Below are 15,562 nucleotides of genomic sequence, written 5' to 3'. Positions count from 1 at the left end.
CGGCAGGGTCCTCCACGCTCGACTCCACCGGACAATTTCGCTGTCAGGTGGCGGCTACGTGTTTAGTCGCTCCACCCGACGCGCATATCTTCTCCAGCATTTCCACTTCGGGACCGCGCATCCCGGTCGCTAGAGCATAGCATTGCGCTTCCGCTTGGTGTCGCCAGAGCGAGGATATCCTGGCCGCTGCCGACCCTCTTGCGCGACCTTTGTCTGCACCGTCGTCCCTTGGGCTCCGTTGGCCGACGAATCGACGTGTCGCCGCCGTGTTTATATCCAAACCATCTGGACCTGGATCCATCGTGCTTTCCAATTTCGGACGCTATACATCTACCGACTACTGGCCCGCATCTTGACCATCTGTTTCCGGCCCATCTATCCGTCCACCCACCCATCCATTCATCCATCTGTCCACCCATCCATCCACCACCCATCTACCACCCATCTACCACCCATCTACCCGCCTTGTACAAGCAAGCACACACACACACACACACATCCGCTCGCTGCACTCCCCCAGCCCCCACTCCCTCTTGCGCCCGACCGTCTCCCACGTACCGTGCCGCCCCCCCCCAAGCCTGCAAGCTGGCCAACTACGCGACGCCGCCAGTCTCGCCCTCGGGGTTCCGGGCTCTCGAACCGCCCTTCAGTCTGCAGTATAAAAGCGGGCTGGTTGGGATGGACAATGACCGCCGGCCACGGCATACTCCCTCAGGTTACGCGAGCCAGCAAGGCACGCTCCTTCCACCACAGACATCGTATCCAGTGGTAAGCGCTCCCGATCGCTTCAGGCAGCCGCCCTTGACAGCGCCTGCCCCGCCTACCTCTCTCCCCCCGTCTGGCAGTCGCGCCAGCGCGCAGGGTTACGGTTACGCTTACGGTGAAGGCGCACAGTTTGGCTCGTCGATTCAGCCCTCGAATGTATCCTATGGCGCGCAAGACTATGCCGCCGACCAGCAACAGCAGGCGCAGCGTACGCCCCAACAATACTCGCCCTATGGCCAGAACATCATGTACAGCGTCCCTAGTGGCCAGGCCTCGGCGACGGCCTCGTCGCAGTATGAGCCTGTGGAACAGTACCAGCAAAACAGGGACTCGGCTATCCAGGTGCTAAGCACCGGCTTTGGCGTTGCACAGCCGCAGTACTATGAAGGCGGGCCCACGAGCGCGCCCGCCTCTGCCATTGCCTCGCAGAGCGTCCCCTCGCAGTATCCCTCTCTCGCATATTCAGCCTCGCAGACGCAGGTCGGACGAGAAGCCCTCGCGCCTCCCTACAGCGCGGCTGGCATGACGGAACCTCACCAGGCGCCCTCGCAGGCGGGCTACTCGCAGGGTAGCTACAGCGAGACGCAGGCCAACAGCGGAAACGACTACGACGACTTTTACCGAACCTACCAAAGCGAGCTCAAGAAGACGTTTGAGCATGTGCGTGACGGCCGGCTCAGCGAGGCAGGCGCCATGCTCTTCAGAATGTCCGACTGGCTGTTGCATTTTGCCGAAACACTGGGTGAGTTTTCTTGGACCGCGGCAGATGGAGCGAACAGCTGAGTTGACGACAGCAGGTCTAGTGCGCGACGACGAGACATACTACCAACAGCGTCTGCAGCTGTGGGAAGAGTTCAACACGTGCTGGCTCTCGACACTGCAGAAGCAGAAGACGATGACGCAGGACATGATTAGCACAGGTCAGCGCCCGCCGAGCCCCAAGTCGCTGATCGACTACGACTTTCTGGAGAAGATGGGCACGCAGCTGGTCAAGAACTGTGACAGCATGGAAAAGCACGGCTTGGTCGACTACCAGATGGGCGTGTGGGAAGAGGAAATTGTAGCAAGTGCGTATTATGATGATTTTTTTTTGTTCTTTTTACAGTACATGAACAGGACGCGTTTTGGCTAACGTTGAGCAGTGTTGACGTGTTGCATGGACCTCCTCGAGGAAGTAGGCGCGGGCTCGTCGGCAGCGCGACCGACGTCTACAGCACGGCGGCGATGATGACGGCGATGATGATAGTCGCGAGTTCGGGTAATGGCGATCCTGCTGGTGGCTAGGCCTTGTGCGGCATGGGCATGCCAGATGCCATGCCATTCAGGCAGCGCATCCGCCGCGACTTAGGCGAGGAGCTTACCCGACTCTGTGCTCGTTCACGCATCTACCCGACGACAAAAACTACATTTTGTTTAGTTTCTGTACATATACTGGTCAAGGCCACGGTCGATTGTGTTGCCTTGTTTTCTTTTCTTTCCATCTCTCTCTCATTTGTCACGCCTATCTCACGGGCAATCAATGGGCATGGGGTGTTCATGGCGGGAGGCTATCTGCATCGGTTATTTTTTTTGCTTGGGTTGCAATGGTGCAGTGCGGGGCGTGTTTTTGTGGCATTGTGCTGTGGATTTGCATGACTAGGTTTCTTTTGTCGGCAGCAGGTGGCCATGTGTGCGTCGCTGGGGGCGTGCATTTGGGGAAAAGCGGGGGAATGAATGGCAGGGTAGGTGTACGAAGGCAATTGTTACGCACGGGTCACGTTGACGACTTGCTCTGGATGCACCCATGTTTCTTGTTTGGACGAGAGTTGCTTTTGGGCCCGCGTCTTGAGGATGGCACAGAGGGGCGGGCGCGGGCGCTGGAAAGAACGGGGAGCAAGTGAAGCGTCGGGCGACAGCTGTCAGGCAACGGGCAGAGGGGAGCGAGGGCAGTGAGGCGACGTGGCTGGGCGGCAGGTGTATGATAGAGAGAATTTTGGTACTAGAGCCAGCTTGCTTGCTTGATTGCGTGCTTCCCTGCTTTTCGGCAGCCATGGGCGAGAGTGAGGCTGCGGTGACGATGGCTTGAGCATGAGTGGAGGTATGTAGTACGACTGCCACCATGGGCCCCTGCAGGCGCAGGCCTTGGGCATCGGCTTGCGCAGGCCAGCCCCAGGCGCCGAGGACACGGCAGCCTCGTATAGACACGACGATCCTTCGATAACCCTGGCAGGATGTGCAAACCGCGCGAGTGCAAGCCGACCAGCCACGCACACGGCAGTCCAGATGGCCGGGCGCCACCACCATGGCCCCCGGCCCAAAAAGAAAGAATACGACAAAGCACCTGTCGCTGTTCGCATGTGATGCCGGCGGCCGTGGTCGTGGTCGTGGTCGTGGTCGTGGTCGCGGTCGCGGCCCTTGCAGCACATCTATGGGCCCATGTCGCCAGCCATTGGATGCGCGCGGCGATCGGGTGATGGGTGCAGCATCGCCAGCAAGCTGCGGGCACCACTCCTATCCCCCATCCATCCATCCATCCACCCATCCACCCATCCATCCTACCCTCCACTCCCCACCCCCTACACACGCACACGCACACGCACACGCCCCCTCTCACACGCCCGCCCCGCTTCCTTTCAATACTCCCTAACCCCCCAGGCAACATGTGCTGCTCCAGAGCCTGCCACAGGTGCGCCGAGCTGAGGTCATGACTTGCCGCCTGCGGCCAATCAACCGCGTACCCTGTTCGCAGGAGACGACCGCCTCGTCTCCTCCCTCCTGGGAGCTCACATCATCAGCCCGGAATGCCTCGCTCCGTATCTGCAAGAGGCTGGCACGCCATTCTGGACAATGCATCCACACCACACACACACACACACACACAGTCTCTCCCCCCAAGTCGCTGGCCCGTGCGCTCCCGCACCACACATCTCCACGCTCCTAGCCCGGCAGCCAGCATCCTCTGTACAGCATGTACTACACCTGCTACCTACTTTGCACACGCACGGCATAGCACGCACACAGCATATAGCCTCGCAAGAACTGTGGGCCCTTGCACAGCCTCGACCTGTCACTGCAGCCACCCACTCACAGACACGACGTCGCCCCATCCCAACCCACTGGTGCCCATTGGGCCTCTTGCTGCGCTGCCGCCTGAGCGCCCCAAACTGTGCTCGGCCATATTCAATGCACAAATAGACCGTTCCAGTCACCCTGCTACACTACCCGCATCCTCCGAACTCCACTCTTCGCCCCCCCCCCTCGGAAATCAAGTTTGTTCCTACCGACATACACGTGTCCGGTACTCAAGTACCACCCGGCATGTACCATTGCTTGCTGACGTTATATGGAAACAATACTAGGAAAATCGAGTCGCAACACAGTCATTGCAGAGCCTAGCTCCGTTTCAATTGGACAAGAAAAAGCGCGATTAAAGTTGCGCACGGCACGGCGCCCTACAACTCATCCATCTATCCCGCCATCTTGAACCGCCGTGGCGCTGACCCGGATTTAGCGATTCAACTCAGGAGCCGATGCATCGGCAGTACATCAGTGTTTCGTCGCGATGCGCTTCACAGTCAATGGTTGGATACTACGCCATGCCAGTAAGCAGCTGGTGTAAGAGCATTGCAGGGTCACCGCAGCATCCAACCTATATCACCGTAGGCCCGTGAAGTCATTGTGCGTCTCGGAATCAGCCCTCAAACCAGATACGCTTGTTCATATCCCCAATCTAGCATCGGCTAAGACAGGGCTATGCTGGGAATTTACCATCGGATACACGGGAAGCTTGGAAAGGTTGACCTGGTAACGTCCCGTCTTGATGTGCCGAGTAGGTATAAAAATAGGGCCGTCTCGGATCTGGCGAATAGTCGAGACGCGGCATCTTTTATGCCTACAATGCTTGCATGCACCAGGTTTTTTCCCTGCAATAACTTGTTTACAGGCAACCAACGAATGTCAGCAACGTTGGGATCACTATCCGAGTAGCGGGCTTCCTCAACAACACCGCCAGATGCACTATCCAAGAAGCTAGCTTGAAATAGAGGCTGACCTCAGCACCTACGACCAAGACTGCTAGTACATGTGTAATACCATCAAGGATGCTACATACATCACCAACTAACGCTTGAGCAAAAGACGATATCAACCCTACTCTTATATTCAGGTTGCATGCGCTCAACTCCCTTTGTTGAAATGTAGCACTGCAAATCATCTAGTACATAGTATCTGTCGAGTATCGTACATCCCGAGCTGTGCCAGTATAGAAAGTAAGATGAATGCTGCACTTGGCAACGTAGCTATTCTACACCGCCACTAAGAAAATAAACTTGCTTTTGCACGCACATGACTCGCTGCACTACCACATGGATAAATGCGTTTACAAGATGGAAATGTTTCTTTCCTACCATGTCATTGGTACTATTGCTGGCATATTTCTATACAAGGCCTAGTCCAGTTAGTCTCCTTCTTTCCCAGTCTCTTCCTTGCATTGTCAATAGGTTTGGTGTCACGTGTATCCTCGAGTGCAGGATCTACGCATCAAGTATGATTAGGAGAGAGAATACCAGCATAACACTACTGCTATTAGCACTAGCACTTGGGGAATTCCAAAAGATGCGAGAAATCAACTTGCTTGTTCACATGCACTGCTTCTAGAAACAAGCAAGCGATTTTAGTGGAGATCAGCCACTATGAAAAAAAAAGAATAAGTAATGCATGACTGCTTTATGATACTATCATTTTTTTTCCACAAGCTTCGGATGCTTCTTTGCTTTTCTTTGCTTTTATTGATAACTTCAACAAAAGGTACGCCAAGTACATCAAAGTCATACTGCGAATTCGGAGTGTACATGTCGAAATTAGGGGCAAAAGGCTGGGAATATGGGAGTCGCTTAGGAGACACTAGAGGAGACACAGGTACATACGTATGCGTTGCAAGAGTGAGGAGAGCACAAATGGAAAAAGGTGCATCGCATGTACATACATACCAGGTTACACACACACACACACAGCTCGTATCCCTTCTCTCCGCAGCCACCAATCGAGTCTAAAGAGAAGAAAAAGAAAGAAAAAAGATTTATCAAACATCTCAAAATAGCATGATCGCCGTTTATCAGTTCTTTTTTATGATTTGTTTTTTTGCCCTGCATCAATCAGCTGCAAGCACCATCCCTGCTCATCTCGGGACCTCGAGGAGCCCCCCCCCAAAAAAAGCAAACTAGGACGAAGATCTGTCCATCAATAGCATTGACTTTGCTTTCTTTTTTCTCTGTTTTTTTTACCGTCCAAATGTGTACAGTTTTTTGTATATACATGCCCCTTGAAACTTCACGTCATCCTAGCGGCACACAAAGCAGTTTTTAGTTAAAAGGGGGGGGGGGAAGAAAAGCTAGATATTGGTATGCATACTTAGGGGAATGGATAAAAAGCTAAAAGTGGTACGTATGGAGATATATATATATATATATATATAAAGAGGGTAAAAGCGACGTCCTCTATTAGATTCGAGATTCTACCTACATTTGTTTCTACGGAAATGTGAAAAGAAAAGAATGGAGAAAGATACAACAAAAAGAGCTTTGGTTTTGTAAACTCCATCACCCAACGAACGCCCTTACATTCATCGTGTGCAAAAAAATGTGCTGCCTCAAGCATACATGCAAAAAAAAATAAAAGACATTTACGCCTCATTGCTTCCTCCTATCATACACTCTCATCGTTTTAGCGTTTCTAGCTCTCGCATAATGATTGAATAAAGGGAATTTGTAATAAGAGAGAGGTATTTTTTGCTTTCTTGCTTACACTGAGCTCAAGTCTCGCATCATACATACATACTCGGTATGCTTTTCTGCAGGACGGCAATTGCTAATACCAGTACAGGAATAGGGAAGAGACGATGTGATGCGCTGCGCTGCGATGCCGAAGAATAAGATGAGTAGCTGAAATGCACTTTGCCGATATGCATGACAATGGACTTGCGCATGTGTGCGTCACGCGGGGGGGACGCCTTCGACTTTCCACCGCCTTCGACTTTTCACCCTAAACTCAAAAAGCCCAAGGCCAAAGTTAAAAAATCTGGGACCGTTTTTGACGCGTCTTTGACCGGTCGGTATATGTGCTGTAGTTCCCAAAGGCGGTGTGTGTGTGCTGCGTGTCTGGCCGCATGGTCCGGCCGTTTTAGACATGGCTTGCGGTATTGGTATGCATCCTGTGTGCATCTCGTCATGTGTATCAACGTTCGAAAAAATATACCCAATCAGCTTTCACCTTCCCTTGCCGTCGACATCCATGGCTTTTACAAACCAGCAATGTCGTCCACTTCCAATCAACCTCGCCGTCACTCTTGGTGCGTTGTTCTCGCCTATGCTGCTCTCCTGCTCAACCAGCTTATCGGTCCACTCCAGCCAGGCCTTATCTTTCAAGCACGCGCCCCACGCTAAGCTCTTGCTAGTAAACAGTCCAATGCCGAACGAACTCTGGGGGCTCTCGTGAAGCGCCAAATAGACGGTTTGCTGGCTCTTTTTTGGCTTGCTGAGATCTTGGTGACTGTCGAATCGCGGTGTTTCTTGGTTGAGCGGATGCGGGATGTCGAGGCGAAGGGGCTGGCCGTCCTTCTGTGGTGTTTCTCCTGGCACAGGGGCCGTCACACCTGTGGATTGCACTGGGTACGAAACAATTTTGATACGGCCCGTCGGACTGAGGTATTCGCATCCATCCAGCAACCCTTCTCTTGAAAACGAGTACGCACCGTGATGAATTGCGCCCGCTGTCACCGTGTCAATGCTCGAGTACACGCCCAGGAATTGGCCCGGCCGCGTATTATACGGATAAGGGTCGTACTCCAGTACGAAAAGAGGGGGGTTGGGCGGAATGACGCTCAGCAGTGATTGCGGTCTGCTTTTCTGCAGTCTATTCCTGGGTCGTTCTCGTCGCTCATGCAACGTCTGTACGGTAGGCGCCTTGTGCAGTTTGCCATATGTCTGTTTGCGGGCCAGCGCTGCTATGCCGGGATCGCTCGCAGACCTTCCTTGCCTCCTCTTCATCTCAGTTCTCTCTTCAAATCGGCTCCGGACAAAACTACATATCGAGCCCAATTCCCCGAATTCGAGGCGCCCCATTGTTTGTCGTGGCACTGTGAGTCAGCGTCGGTTCAGCCGGATTTCGGCAAGCGAGTGTGGTTGATGACGAGAGGACGCTGGTAGGCAACAGGAAAGATGGCGACAGATGTCCGGATGTTGAGCGAGCGACTTTGTTCATGTACCCATGGCCGATTTGGATTCTCCGACGGCACGTTTCACGGCGCAACAGCTGTCGCGGGCATGCAGATGGATTGTGTTGGCAAGGACGTCGCATTGGTACCGGTACGTCATTAGGGGCAACACAGCCACGCCACTAGCCGCTTACAGGCATGTTGGCAGAACCCCATACTCCGGTCCCAAACTTGATCCCTTACACACGTTCCCCTTACTCTATACAAGAGGCCTGGAGCATTTGCGAATTCAATCCACAATGACTAGATGGAACGTCCGGTAAATCTAAAGATGCATTCGCAGCCGCAGCCGCGCCTCCCGAGCAATGTGGCAACGAGGGCTCCACGTTTGACACGACCCATGTGCATTACTGCTTTTTGTAATTGCGTCCTCAACTTGGACTAAGAGGATTCTTTTTAATTGTTGCCTGCCTTCAGGCCGTACTTGGTTCAATGCAAGACCCCGATGGAGCCCACTAACCTCAGCAAAACTCCCCCTTTTATTTCCACGCGGTCTTGGCCCACTCTTCCACATCGGTCAATAACGTCTGTGGCCTTTCCAGCGCAGCGAAGTGGCCACCTGCCTCATGTGCCCTGTAAAAAACAACATTGCCTGTCTTCTCGAACCAAGCCTTAGGAATCGGCGCAACCTCGTAGGGAAACCAGCTGAAGCCTACGGGCTTATCTACATACGTCGTGTTGCCAGTCCTTCTATACGGGTAAATTGATGTCGGATAGCATCCAGTCAACCAGTATAGTGTAACATCCGCTAAGATGGTGTTAACGGACGGTGTAGTAGAAGGATCGGTCCACGCAAGAAACTTTTCCCCAACCCAAGACAGGAGGGCAATAGGGGAACTGGATAGTACAAGACCGATAGTAGAGGGCTTTGTCCCTTGCTCGAAGGCGTATGCAAACCCTACAGTAAAGAACTCGTCTGTTCTCTCTAACCCCTTTTTCTCGGCCTCACTAATCTTATCCTCAGGTGAAGAATACGTCCTCACGTCCTGATTGTAGAAGAAGTTGAGGTGCATGCCTTTGCATTCAGCATACGTCATTGCAAGCTCTCGCGAAACTGCACTGCCAATGTCACCGCCCTGTACAAGGTAGCCTGAAGTACCGAAGCCCAAGGATAGCATGAGCTTGTGCATGATGCGCGAAGTGTCAGCAACCCTCCAGTCCTTGTCTAGTGGCGGTTGAGACGAAAGGGAATACCCGAGAAGTGAGGGCACGATGACGTGGTATGGCAGGGTATCTGGCGTATATTTTTTGCGCAAGATGTCCAGCATTGGTAAGAACTCGAGAAAAGAGCCAGGCCAGCCGTGGTAGAAGCCGATAGGGATAGCGTCTGGTTTGTTGGAGAAAAGAGCGGCGAAGTGGACGTCGTACTTGTGGCCATCGTCATCGCTGATTACGCTCTTGAAGTTAGGAAAGGAGTTGACATGGTCTTCCTCTTTGCGCCTAAGCAACGTCAGTTAATCTGCCTGCCTGTACATTAATTAAGCTTGACATACCAATCAAAGACTTCAAGCCACTGCTTCTTCGCATCCACTATCCACTTCCGACTCACTCCAAATTTGCCATGCCCCCCTTCATTCTGTTTGTTCTCATACGTCTCCTTGGCGATTGGACTGAGTTTTAGCAGTGTCTTAAATTCCTGCAACTTTTGTTCCTCAATATGCAACTCAAATGGTGCTGGTTGTTGTTGTACGCTTGCTGGCACGATGCTGAACGGTTTGGATGATGCCATGATTTCTGGAACCGCGGGTCAGTACCACAAGTTGAATCAGTATCTCTTTGCTGTCTGAGTGTTCCAGAGATATGGTGGTGGATATTTTTATGTTGGGGAGAGGGGGTTTATTACCGACATATCCGGTGTGGCTTACAAATGCGTAAGTACTCGCAACGGCGATCTGTACATGCGTGCATTTGACCTAGTCCAGCATATACAACTGCAGGTTGGCTCTTTTACCTCATGATCGCCGTTTTGATGTCATTTTACTTCAAGGGCAGGCTGCAGTTTCTTCGCTCATTGGCAATTGCTGCATTATTAATTCACCATGTAAATGCGGGGGTGAGGAGGGGAAGATTTAGTGGGGATGGATTAGAAACAAGCATCATGGGACTTGCTGTACACACCAGATTTGTAATACACACTCCTGAGAGTACACGTATATTCATTTCCATTCAACTCCGCAGCTAATGAATAGATACACGAGAAAGATAAATGTGGTACTGTTCCCTCTTGTATTGTGGTGTCAGTCCAAACGTAGAACGAGAGCTGTATTGCGTTGGTATTGAAGCATCGTGACAAATGACAGACCATGTTGCAGACTCTCAGATCCCTCACCGTTTGCCTTGACTTTGAACCTAAATTCCTCACCGTCTCTCGAGGGCATGTGAATGTTCCAGGCTCTTGCAGTGGCTTGAGGCTCTCATTGGTGCTATATTTGCTTCAGGTATAAGGTGGGGAGTGGCTTGCTCTCCCGATTCTATATTGGGGGACAAGCCAACACATACGACGTTCCAGGAAACCATTTGATCGGTGGAGATGTAAGAGATCAGATCATCTGCCCTTATAGCTTCACCCTGGGCTTAAAGCGGAGCTAGTGCGTATCTTTGCGGGCTTAGTCTTCTCGTAGTAGTGTTAGAGCCAGGTGCGGGTGTCCCGGTTTTTGGAGCAAGGATATGCCCCATAGTATTTCAAGGCGTGCCTGGCACCTTCATAGCATGCTCAGTAGGCTTCTTCTCCATCTTCCCTGTGGTTGTTGTACCGACGTTTTTAGGTAACGCTCTAGCTTGAGAGAAGGTACCCCGTGAGTACATTTGGTTGACTGCGTGTTCAACGATGGAGTTTGTAGTAAAGTTACGCAAGCAGGTTAAATCCATAGAAAGCTCGAATAGATAAGACAACTAAATCCATGGTTGCACCCAGGCGTAGGGGAAAAAGCACTAGGGTGCGTGGTATGCGGGGAGCCGGTGCTGTACTATCAGCGGAAAATGCACACGTGTGGAGTGAAGAATTGAACAAAATAAATGAAAATAATTGCAGCAAAACTATTCAACTGTCGTCATCCACCAACCGCCGCCAAAAAATATGACAGCGACCAGAACGGTGAGAAATGCTGCACCGACTTTGTCCCCTGTCTTGATGGCACCGTGCTGGATCTTGAGAGGACCCGGATCAGTTCCAGCGGTGGGATCGTTCTTACTAACGCCGCCTGTGTCCAAACCAACCGGTCCGGCGACTTGGTCGATGAGCAGGTTTTGCATTACTTCCATTGCGGACATTTGCTCTCCGACACCGACTTGTCCATCGTTTTTGCCTTGCCACCACCGAAGACCACATCCGCCTTTTCCTGGACTACACTGTGCCGCTGCTGCCGCGGCCGAAGTTTTCAGTTTCGGCATCAACTTTTCCCGGGTGTAGGGGGCGTTCAACATGGTGTAGCCCATCCAGCGGGCGAGATAGGCCTTGAATGACCGTTGGTCATGATCGCATAGTCCGTTGCGCTCGCAGGCTGCTTCGGTCATGACGTTTGGTGCACCATCCGGGCTAAAGAAGATGCCGATATTGTCAATGATTCCGTCCAAATGTTTGCGCCAATAGGCTGCTTGCGCCTTCTTTTTGTTAGCAAGAAACCGGGAGAAAGGGGGTGGTAGTTTTTTCTTATTTTCCGTGGGGGTGATTGTTGATGTCGTCTTTTAGGGGGGACCGGGGGAATGCTTACGGTATTACCCTGCGCTTCGGACATGTTCCATAATGCCGCAGCACCCGACATGTGGATGCCTGCGTTGTAGGTCCACTGAATATGGTTTTTCTCGGTGCAATTTTGTTTCTCACTGCTTCCATCGTAGAAGTGGTAGTCCTTGTCAACCAAGCCAATAGACTGTTCCCACTCCCATGCCGTTTTTGCCCACTCGGTGTACGTGTCGTTTTTGGTGTATTTTGCAAGTCTCGCCGCAATGTTGAAAAAAGCACCGTTGGAGATTGTGTTCTTGTAGTCGAAGCCTTTGTTGAATGGGAAAATCTGCCAGTTGAGCCCGCCGCCACACGTCTTGTTGTTCCAACGCGGCACCTGCGTGTTGAAGACTGCAATGGCGAGCGACAACCACGACATCTCTCCCTCGGCATCTGGAAATTTGTTCTCGGCCGCTGACAGGGCCGTCATTCCCCAGAAGGCTTGGTCGTCGTTTCCCAGAGTACTTGTTTGGTTGGGCGGCATGAATGCCTTGGGCTGGCCTATCTGGTGCACGAGTGCTTGTGTTGTGATTTTGTTGTATGTATCGTCGCCTGTGTAGTACCAATAATCGACAAAGGAACCGAACATGGCTCCGCAGAGCCACCAGTAGTAGGGGTCTGGCAAGTTTCCCGGGACGTCTCCGGGTCGGTCACCGGTGTACCATTCTCGCAGACCGGCAGCGACGACTTTGGTGGCCTGCTTGATCGAGGCTAGTCATGTTAACCAAGTGCAGGCAGCAACGGGTGCAGGGGACGCACCTGGATCGTCGACATTCAACTCGAGAGCGGAGGTTGTGATGGGCGACAGGAGGCCCAGTGCGCCTATGAAGAGAGTGGAAGGCCTCATTGCGGGTCTCCGGGGTATCACGAATAGAAATTAGGTAAAGCAAAGCGGCTCATATGTGGGGGGTAAACGAGTGTGCATCAAGCCGTGGTGGTGGTGGTGGTGGTGGGCGGGTGAGAGCGAGAGAAAGCGAGCGCGGTGGAAGCAGAGGCAGGCGGGTGGGTGTATGTGGCGGGGAAATGAGAAGCCTCCAGTTGAGCCTCGTGGGCTGGCGAGGCACGATGAGGTTATGAAACCCCTTGCCAGCGAGCCAAGTCCTGGCGCGGTGCCGCAGCAGCAGCTGGGCGACTGTGCGACGCTTGGAACTCAGTGCTCCGCGTGGTTCAAGGCCAGGGTTGGGCCACTGGGGAAAGGCGGGCGTTGGCAGCAGGCTTGGCGGCCGCCTCTGCGACGCTTAGCAAGAGTCTCATCTCAGGAGGATGACGGAACGTGCCTGCATTCGAATACCCACCGGCCCAAAGTGGCATGCGTAATGCGAATCGCCAAGCCCATAGACAGGCTTGGCGCCGCTTGGACGCGCTTTGGCGCCGAGCCCCAGGACATCCGCCACGTCCGGGCCTCGACGCGTGCATAACAGCCACTCGCTCTCCGCCCTCCCACGCCCAGCTGCTGTCCCCTGTGCCGTGCCCGTGCCTGTCCCCGTGCCTGTCCCCGTGCCTGTACCGGCGGCGTACGGGCGATCTGGGGAAATTCCAGCAAGGATACACATATACGCACTCTATCGGCCGCAGCACGCCGTTCCCTGTGCTGGCGGCCACCATCCATCCAGGCCACAAACCACAGCCCGCCCACCCGCCGTGCACACGACTTGATCTCTGCAACCGCGCAGCCGGCTGTCCGGGTGCTCTTTCGGATGCCTGCTTGGACATGCTAGCCCTGGGAATGCGACGCGGCGGAACACACGGCATGCACCGTATCGCCGTCATATAAGAACAACCACGTCTCCCTAGCAAGTTTGACAATAAGCTTAGCAAGAACTAGCTGCTTTGGACCATGTCATGCCCTGACCTGCTGGGCACTGACAGGCCATGGCGACGTCACCACGCGTGGTGTAGCACGGCCTGTTTGGAGGCCACAGGAACATGTGGCTGTGTGCACATGAGAAAGCCCAGCGTAGCACAGCCGGATGCGACACATGGAAGCATGTAGTAGTGGTAATAGTCGTATGCATTGCTATTCAAACAATGATTGGGTATCCCAGAAACAGCGCACAGGCCTCCATGTAAGACGTTGAATCGTCGGCCTGTGTTCTACGTAAAGCCGCACACACGCGTCCCGCTCGTATTACTTAAGGCGCTTGCGGCAGCTTACACCTAGACTCCTTCAGCAGCAGCCCGCCTCCACCTTACGCGACACAATCCAGCTTCTAAACACCCTGGCCTTGTTTTCCACGCCCTGCTCCGCCTTGGCGTCTATATGACTTGCAGCGGAAAACGCCTCGACCACCCTCATTGCCGCCACTTCGTTGTGGTGATCAAAGGGGATCATGTCTAGGAACTGCCGTAGCGTGATCGAGCCTAGCTTAACCCGCGACTGTAACATGTAATCGACGCTAGCGGCATCCGTACAATCTAGCGTGGTCCGTGATACGAGATTCCACCCCTCTGACCTGGTCGAGCATTGTCGAGCACGCAGCTGTTCTGTCGACGATAACCGCAAAAAGGCCCCTACAACCGCATTCCGCGTCACGCAATATGTCGGAGAGATGTCCAGAAGCTCAAGAAACTCATCCAGTGAGCCGGTTCCAATAAAAGTATGGCGATGTTTGTACTCCAGATCCCGTTCCTCGGGTGTCAAAGCATCCAGCGTGAAATTGTGCCGAGTAGTATCCCGCTGACACGATGGCTCTGTCCGGTCTTTGATATCGATTGGGTTGGGTCGGCAAAGCCCTTTAGGCAAGAATGTCTGCGCGTTTACAGGCACGTTCAACGATAATTTACGGCCATGATTGCTCCTCGGTGGGGATCGGGAAAGGCTTGCTGTGCGGAAGAGCAGGTTGTTCTTCTCCCTTCCTCTAGCTGCTTGGAGTGGGGTTGATGGTGTGCGGACCGTGTCAAAGGCCGAACCCAGGGATACGTGACGCCGGTGCCGCGCACCTAGTCTCTCAGCAGGCGGCGGCGTCGCTTGCTCCTGGACTCGATGGAGGCTTGTACATGGAGAATAGTTTCGTAATGTACCATTCTTAGTCATGCAGTGCTGCGTGAATTCTGCATCCTTTGATTGGCTGGTAGGCCGTACATCCATCTCGTCGAACAGGGTCGTGTCAGAAGCGGGCGAATCACATTCGCTTGAACCATTTGGACTGGCTTGTTGTGTAAAGGCGCGGACAGCATGTCGGTCTTCCAGTGGCGAGACGTGGAATGCAAAGATATCCTGTTCGCGCGGGCCCCGCGCTTCGTGGCAAGGTCCAATGACCTCAAATCGCTGTTCCCAGGCATCTAGCCGCGGATTCACATCGCATCTCGCTGGCTGCGCACTCGTTTCAGCCTGCAGACCATTCCGCTCTGCATTCAGGTGTAGAGCTGCTAGTATCGCACTGTTTGTGCAGTCGCACTGTAGCATTCTTGTCCATGTACTGGACCGTCGGCAGCGCACTGCCATGTTGGACATGTCAGCCGGGCTTTCCACTTGCCAGGTCAATGCTGTGCAGATGCCCCAACTTACCATTGACTGGGTCGGTTTTTTCCATTGCGGCCATCTGAGCAGTGCCCATATCTGCATCGCAGTCTTTTTCGGCTGGCATGCAGGGTAGTGTTAGGCGTCTTGCTGACTGCTGTTGTTTTTGCTCCAGGTACGGCTCAATAGACACTGCCTGCTCTAGGGCAATATCAAACAAGCCGATGCGGCGTTCCCGATGCGGGCGTAGGACGTTGTTCCAGACTGTTTGGTTTCTATGGCGGAGTATTTCGTTCGCTGTCGCAAGTCGAGCCGCAGCCGACGGCTTCATGGCGGATATAAATGCCGGATGCGTCCGGGCACATGT

The 15,562-nt window shown here is 53.3% G+C and overlaps 6 protein-coding genes across 6 annotated transcripts; 2 read left to right on the top strand and 4 right to left on the bottom strand.

Moving 5' to 3' along the window:
• Nucleotides 1-678: 678 nt before the first annotated feature.
• On the top strand, nucleotides 679-1,993 carry SETTUDRAFT_20785 (uncharacterized protein; the record flags this gene model as incomplete). Its single annotated transcript, XM_008028741.1, has 3 exons — nucleotides 679-1,507; nucleotides 1,560-1,832; nucleotides 1,908-1,993. The coding sequence occupies 3 exons, from the start codon at nucleotides 679-681 to the stop codon at nucleotides 1,991-1,993; spliced, it is 1,188 nt and encodes a 395-aa protein (XP_008026932.1).
• Nucleotides 1,994-3,046: 1,053 nt separating this feature from the next.
• On the top strand, nucleotides 3,047-3,391 carry SETTUDRAFT_32483 (uncharacterized protein; the record flags this gene model as incomplete). Its single annotated transcript, XM_008028844.1, has 1 exon — nucleotides 3,047-3,391. One exon carries the CDS (start codon nucleotides 3,047-3,049, stop codon nucleotides 3,389-3,391), a length of 345 nt encoding a protein of 114 aa, XP_008027035.1.
• Nucleotides 3,392-7,007: 3,616 nt separating this feature from the next.
• On the bottom strand, nucleotides 7,008-7,862 carry SETTUDRAFT_90815 (uncharacterized protein; the record flags this gene model as incomplete). The annotated part of the gene is made up of 1 exon (XM_008029513.1): nucleotides 7,008-7,862. One exon carries the CDS (start codon nucleotides 7,860-7,862, stop codon nucleotides 7,008-7,010), a length of 855 nt encoding a protein of 284 aa, XP_008027704.1.
• Nucleotides 7,863-8,420: 558 nt separating this feature from the next.
• SETTUDRAFT_117992 (uncharacterized protein) lies at nucleotides 8,421-9,743 on the bottom strand (the record flags this gene model as incomplete). Its single annotated transcript, XM_008029512.1, has 2 exons — nucleotides 8,421-9,454; nucleotides 9,508-9,743. The coding sequence occupies 2 exons, from the start codon at nucleotides 9,741-9,743 to the stop codon at nucleotides 8,494-8,496; spliced, it is 1,197 nt and encodes a 398-aa protein (XP_008027703.1). The 3' UTR covers nucleotides 8,421-8,493.
• Nucleotides 9,744-11,044: 1,301 nt separating this feature from the next.
• Nucleotides 11,045-12,630, bottom strand: SETTUDRAFT_179766 (glycoside hydrolase family 76 protein). Its single transcript, XM_008029511.1, has 3 exons — nucleotides 12,495-12,630; nucleotides 11,725-12,446; nucleotides 11,045-11,614 (listed from the first exon to the last, which is right to left on the bottom strand). The coding sequence occupies exons 1-3, from the start codon at nucleotides 12,580-12,582 to the stop codon at nucleotides 11,051-11,053; spliced, it is 1,374 nt and encodes a 457-aa protein (XP_008027702.1). The 5' UTR covers nucleotides 12,583-12,630; the 3' UTR covers nucleotides 11,045-11,050.
• A 1,272-nt stretch (nucleotides 12,631-13,902) lies between these two features.
• Nucleotides 13,903-15,526, bottom strand: SETTUDRAFT_179765 (uncharacterized protein; the record flags this gene model as incomplete). The annotated part of the gene is made up of 2 exons (XM_008029510.1): nucleotides 13,903-15,221; nucleotides 15,244-15,526. The coding sequence occupies 2 exons, from the start codon at nucleotides 15,524-15,526 to the stop codon at nucleotides 13,903-13,905; spliced, it is 1,602 nt and encodes a 533-aa protein (XP_008027701.1).
• Between the last annotated feature and the right edge of the window lie 36 nt (nucleotides 15,527-15,562).

Source organism: Exserohilum turcica, assembly GCF_000359705.1.
Source record: "Exserohilum turcica Et28A unplaced genomic scaffold SETTUscaffold_3, whole genome shotgun sequence".
NCBI lineage: Eukaryota > Fungi > Ascomycota > Dothideomycetes > Pleosporales > Pleosporaceae > Exserohilum > Exserohilum turcicum.
The sequence above is the reverse complement of the archived record's forward strand: the minus strand, read 5'-3'. Positions and strand labels throughout refer to the sequence as shown.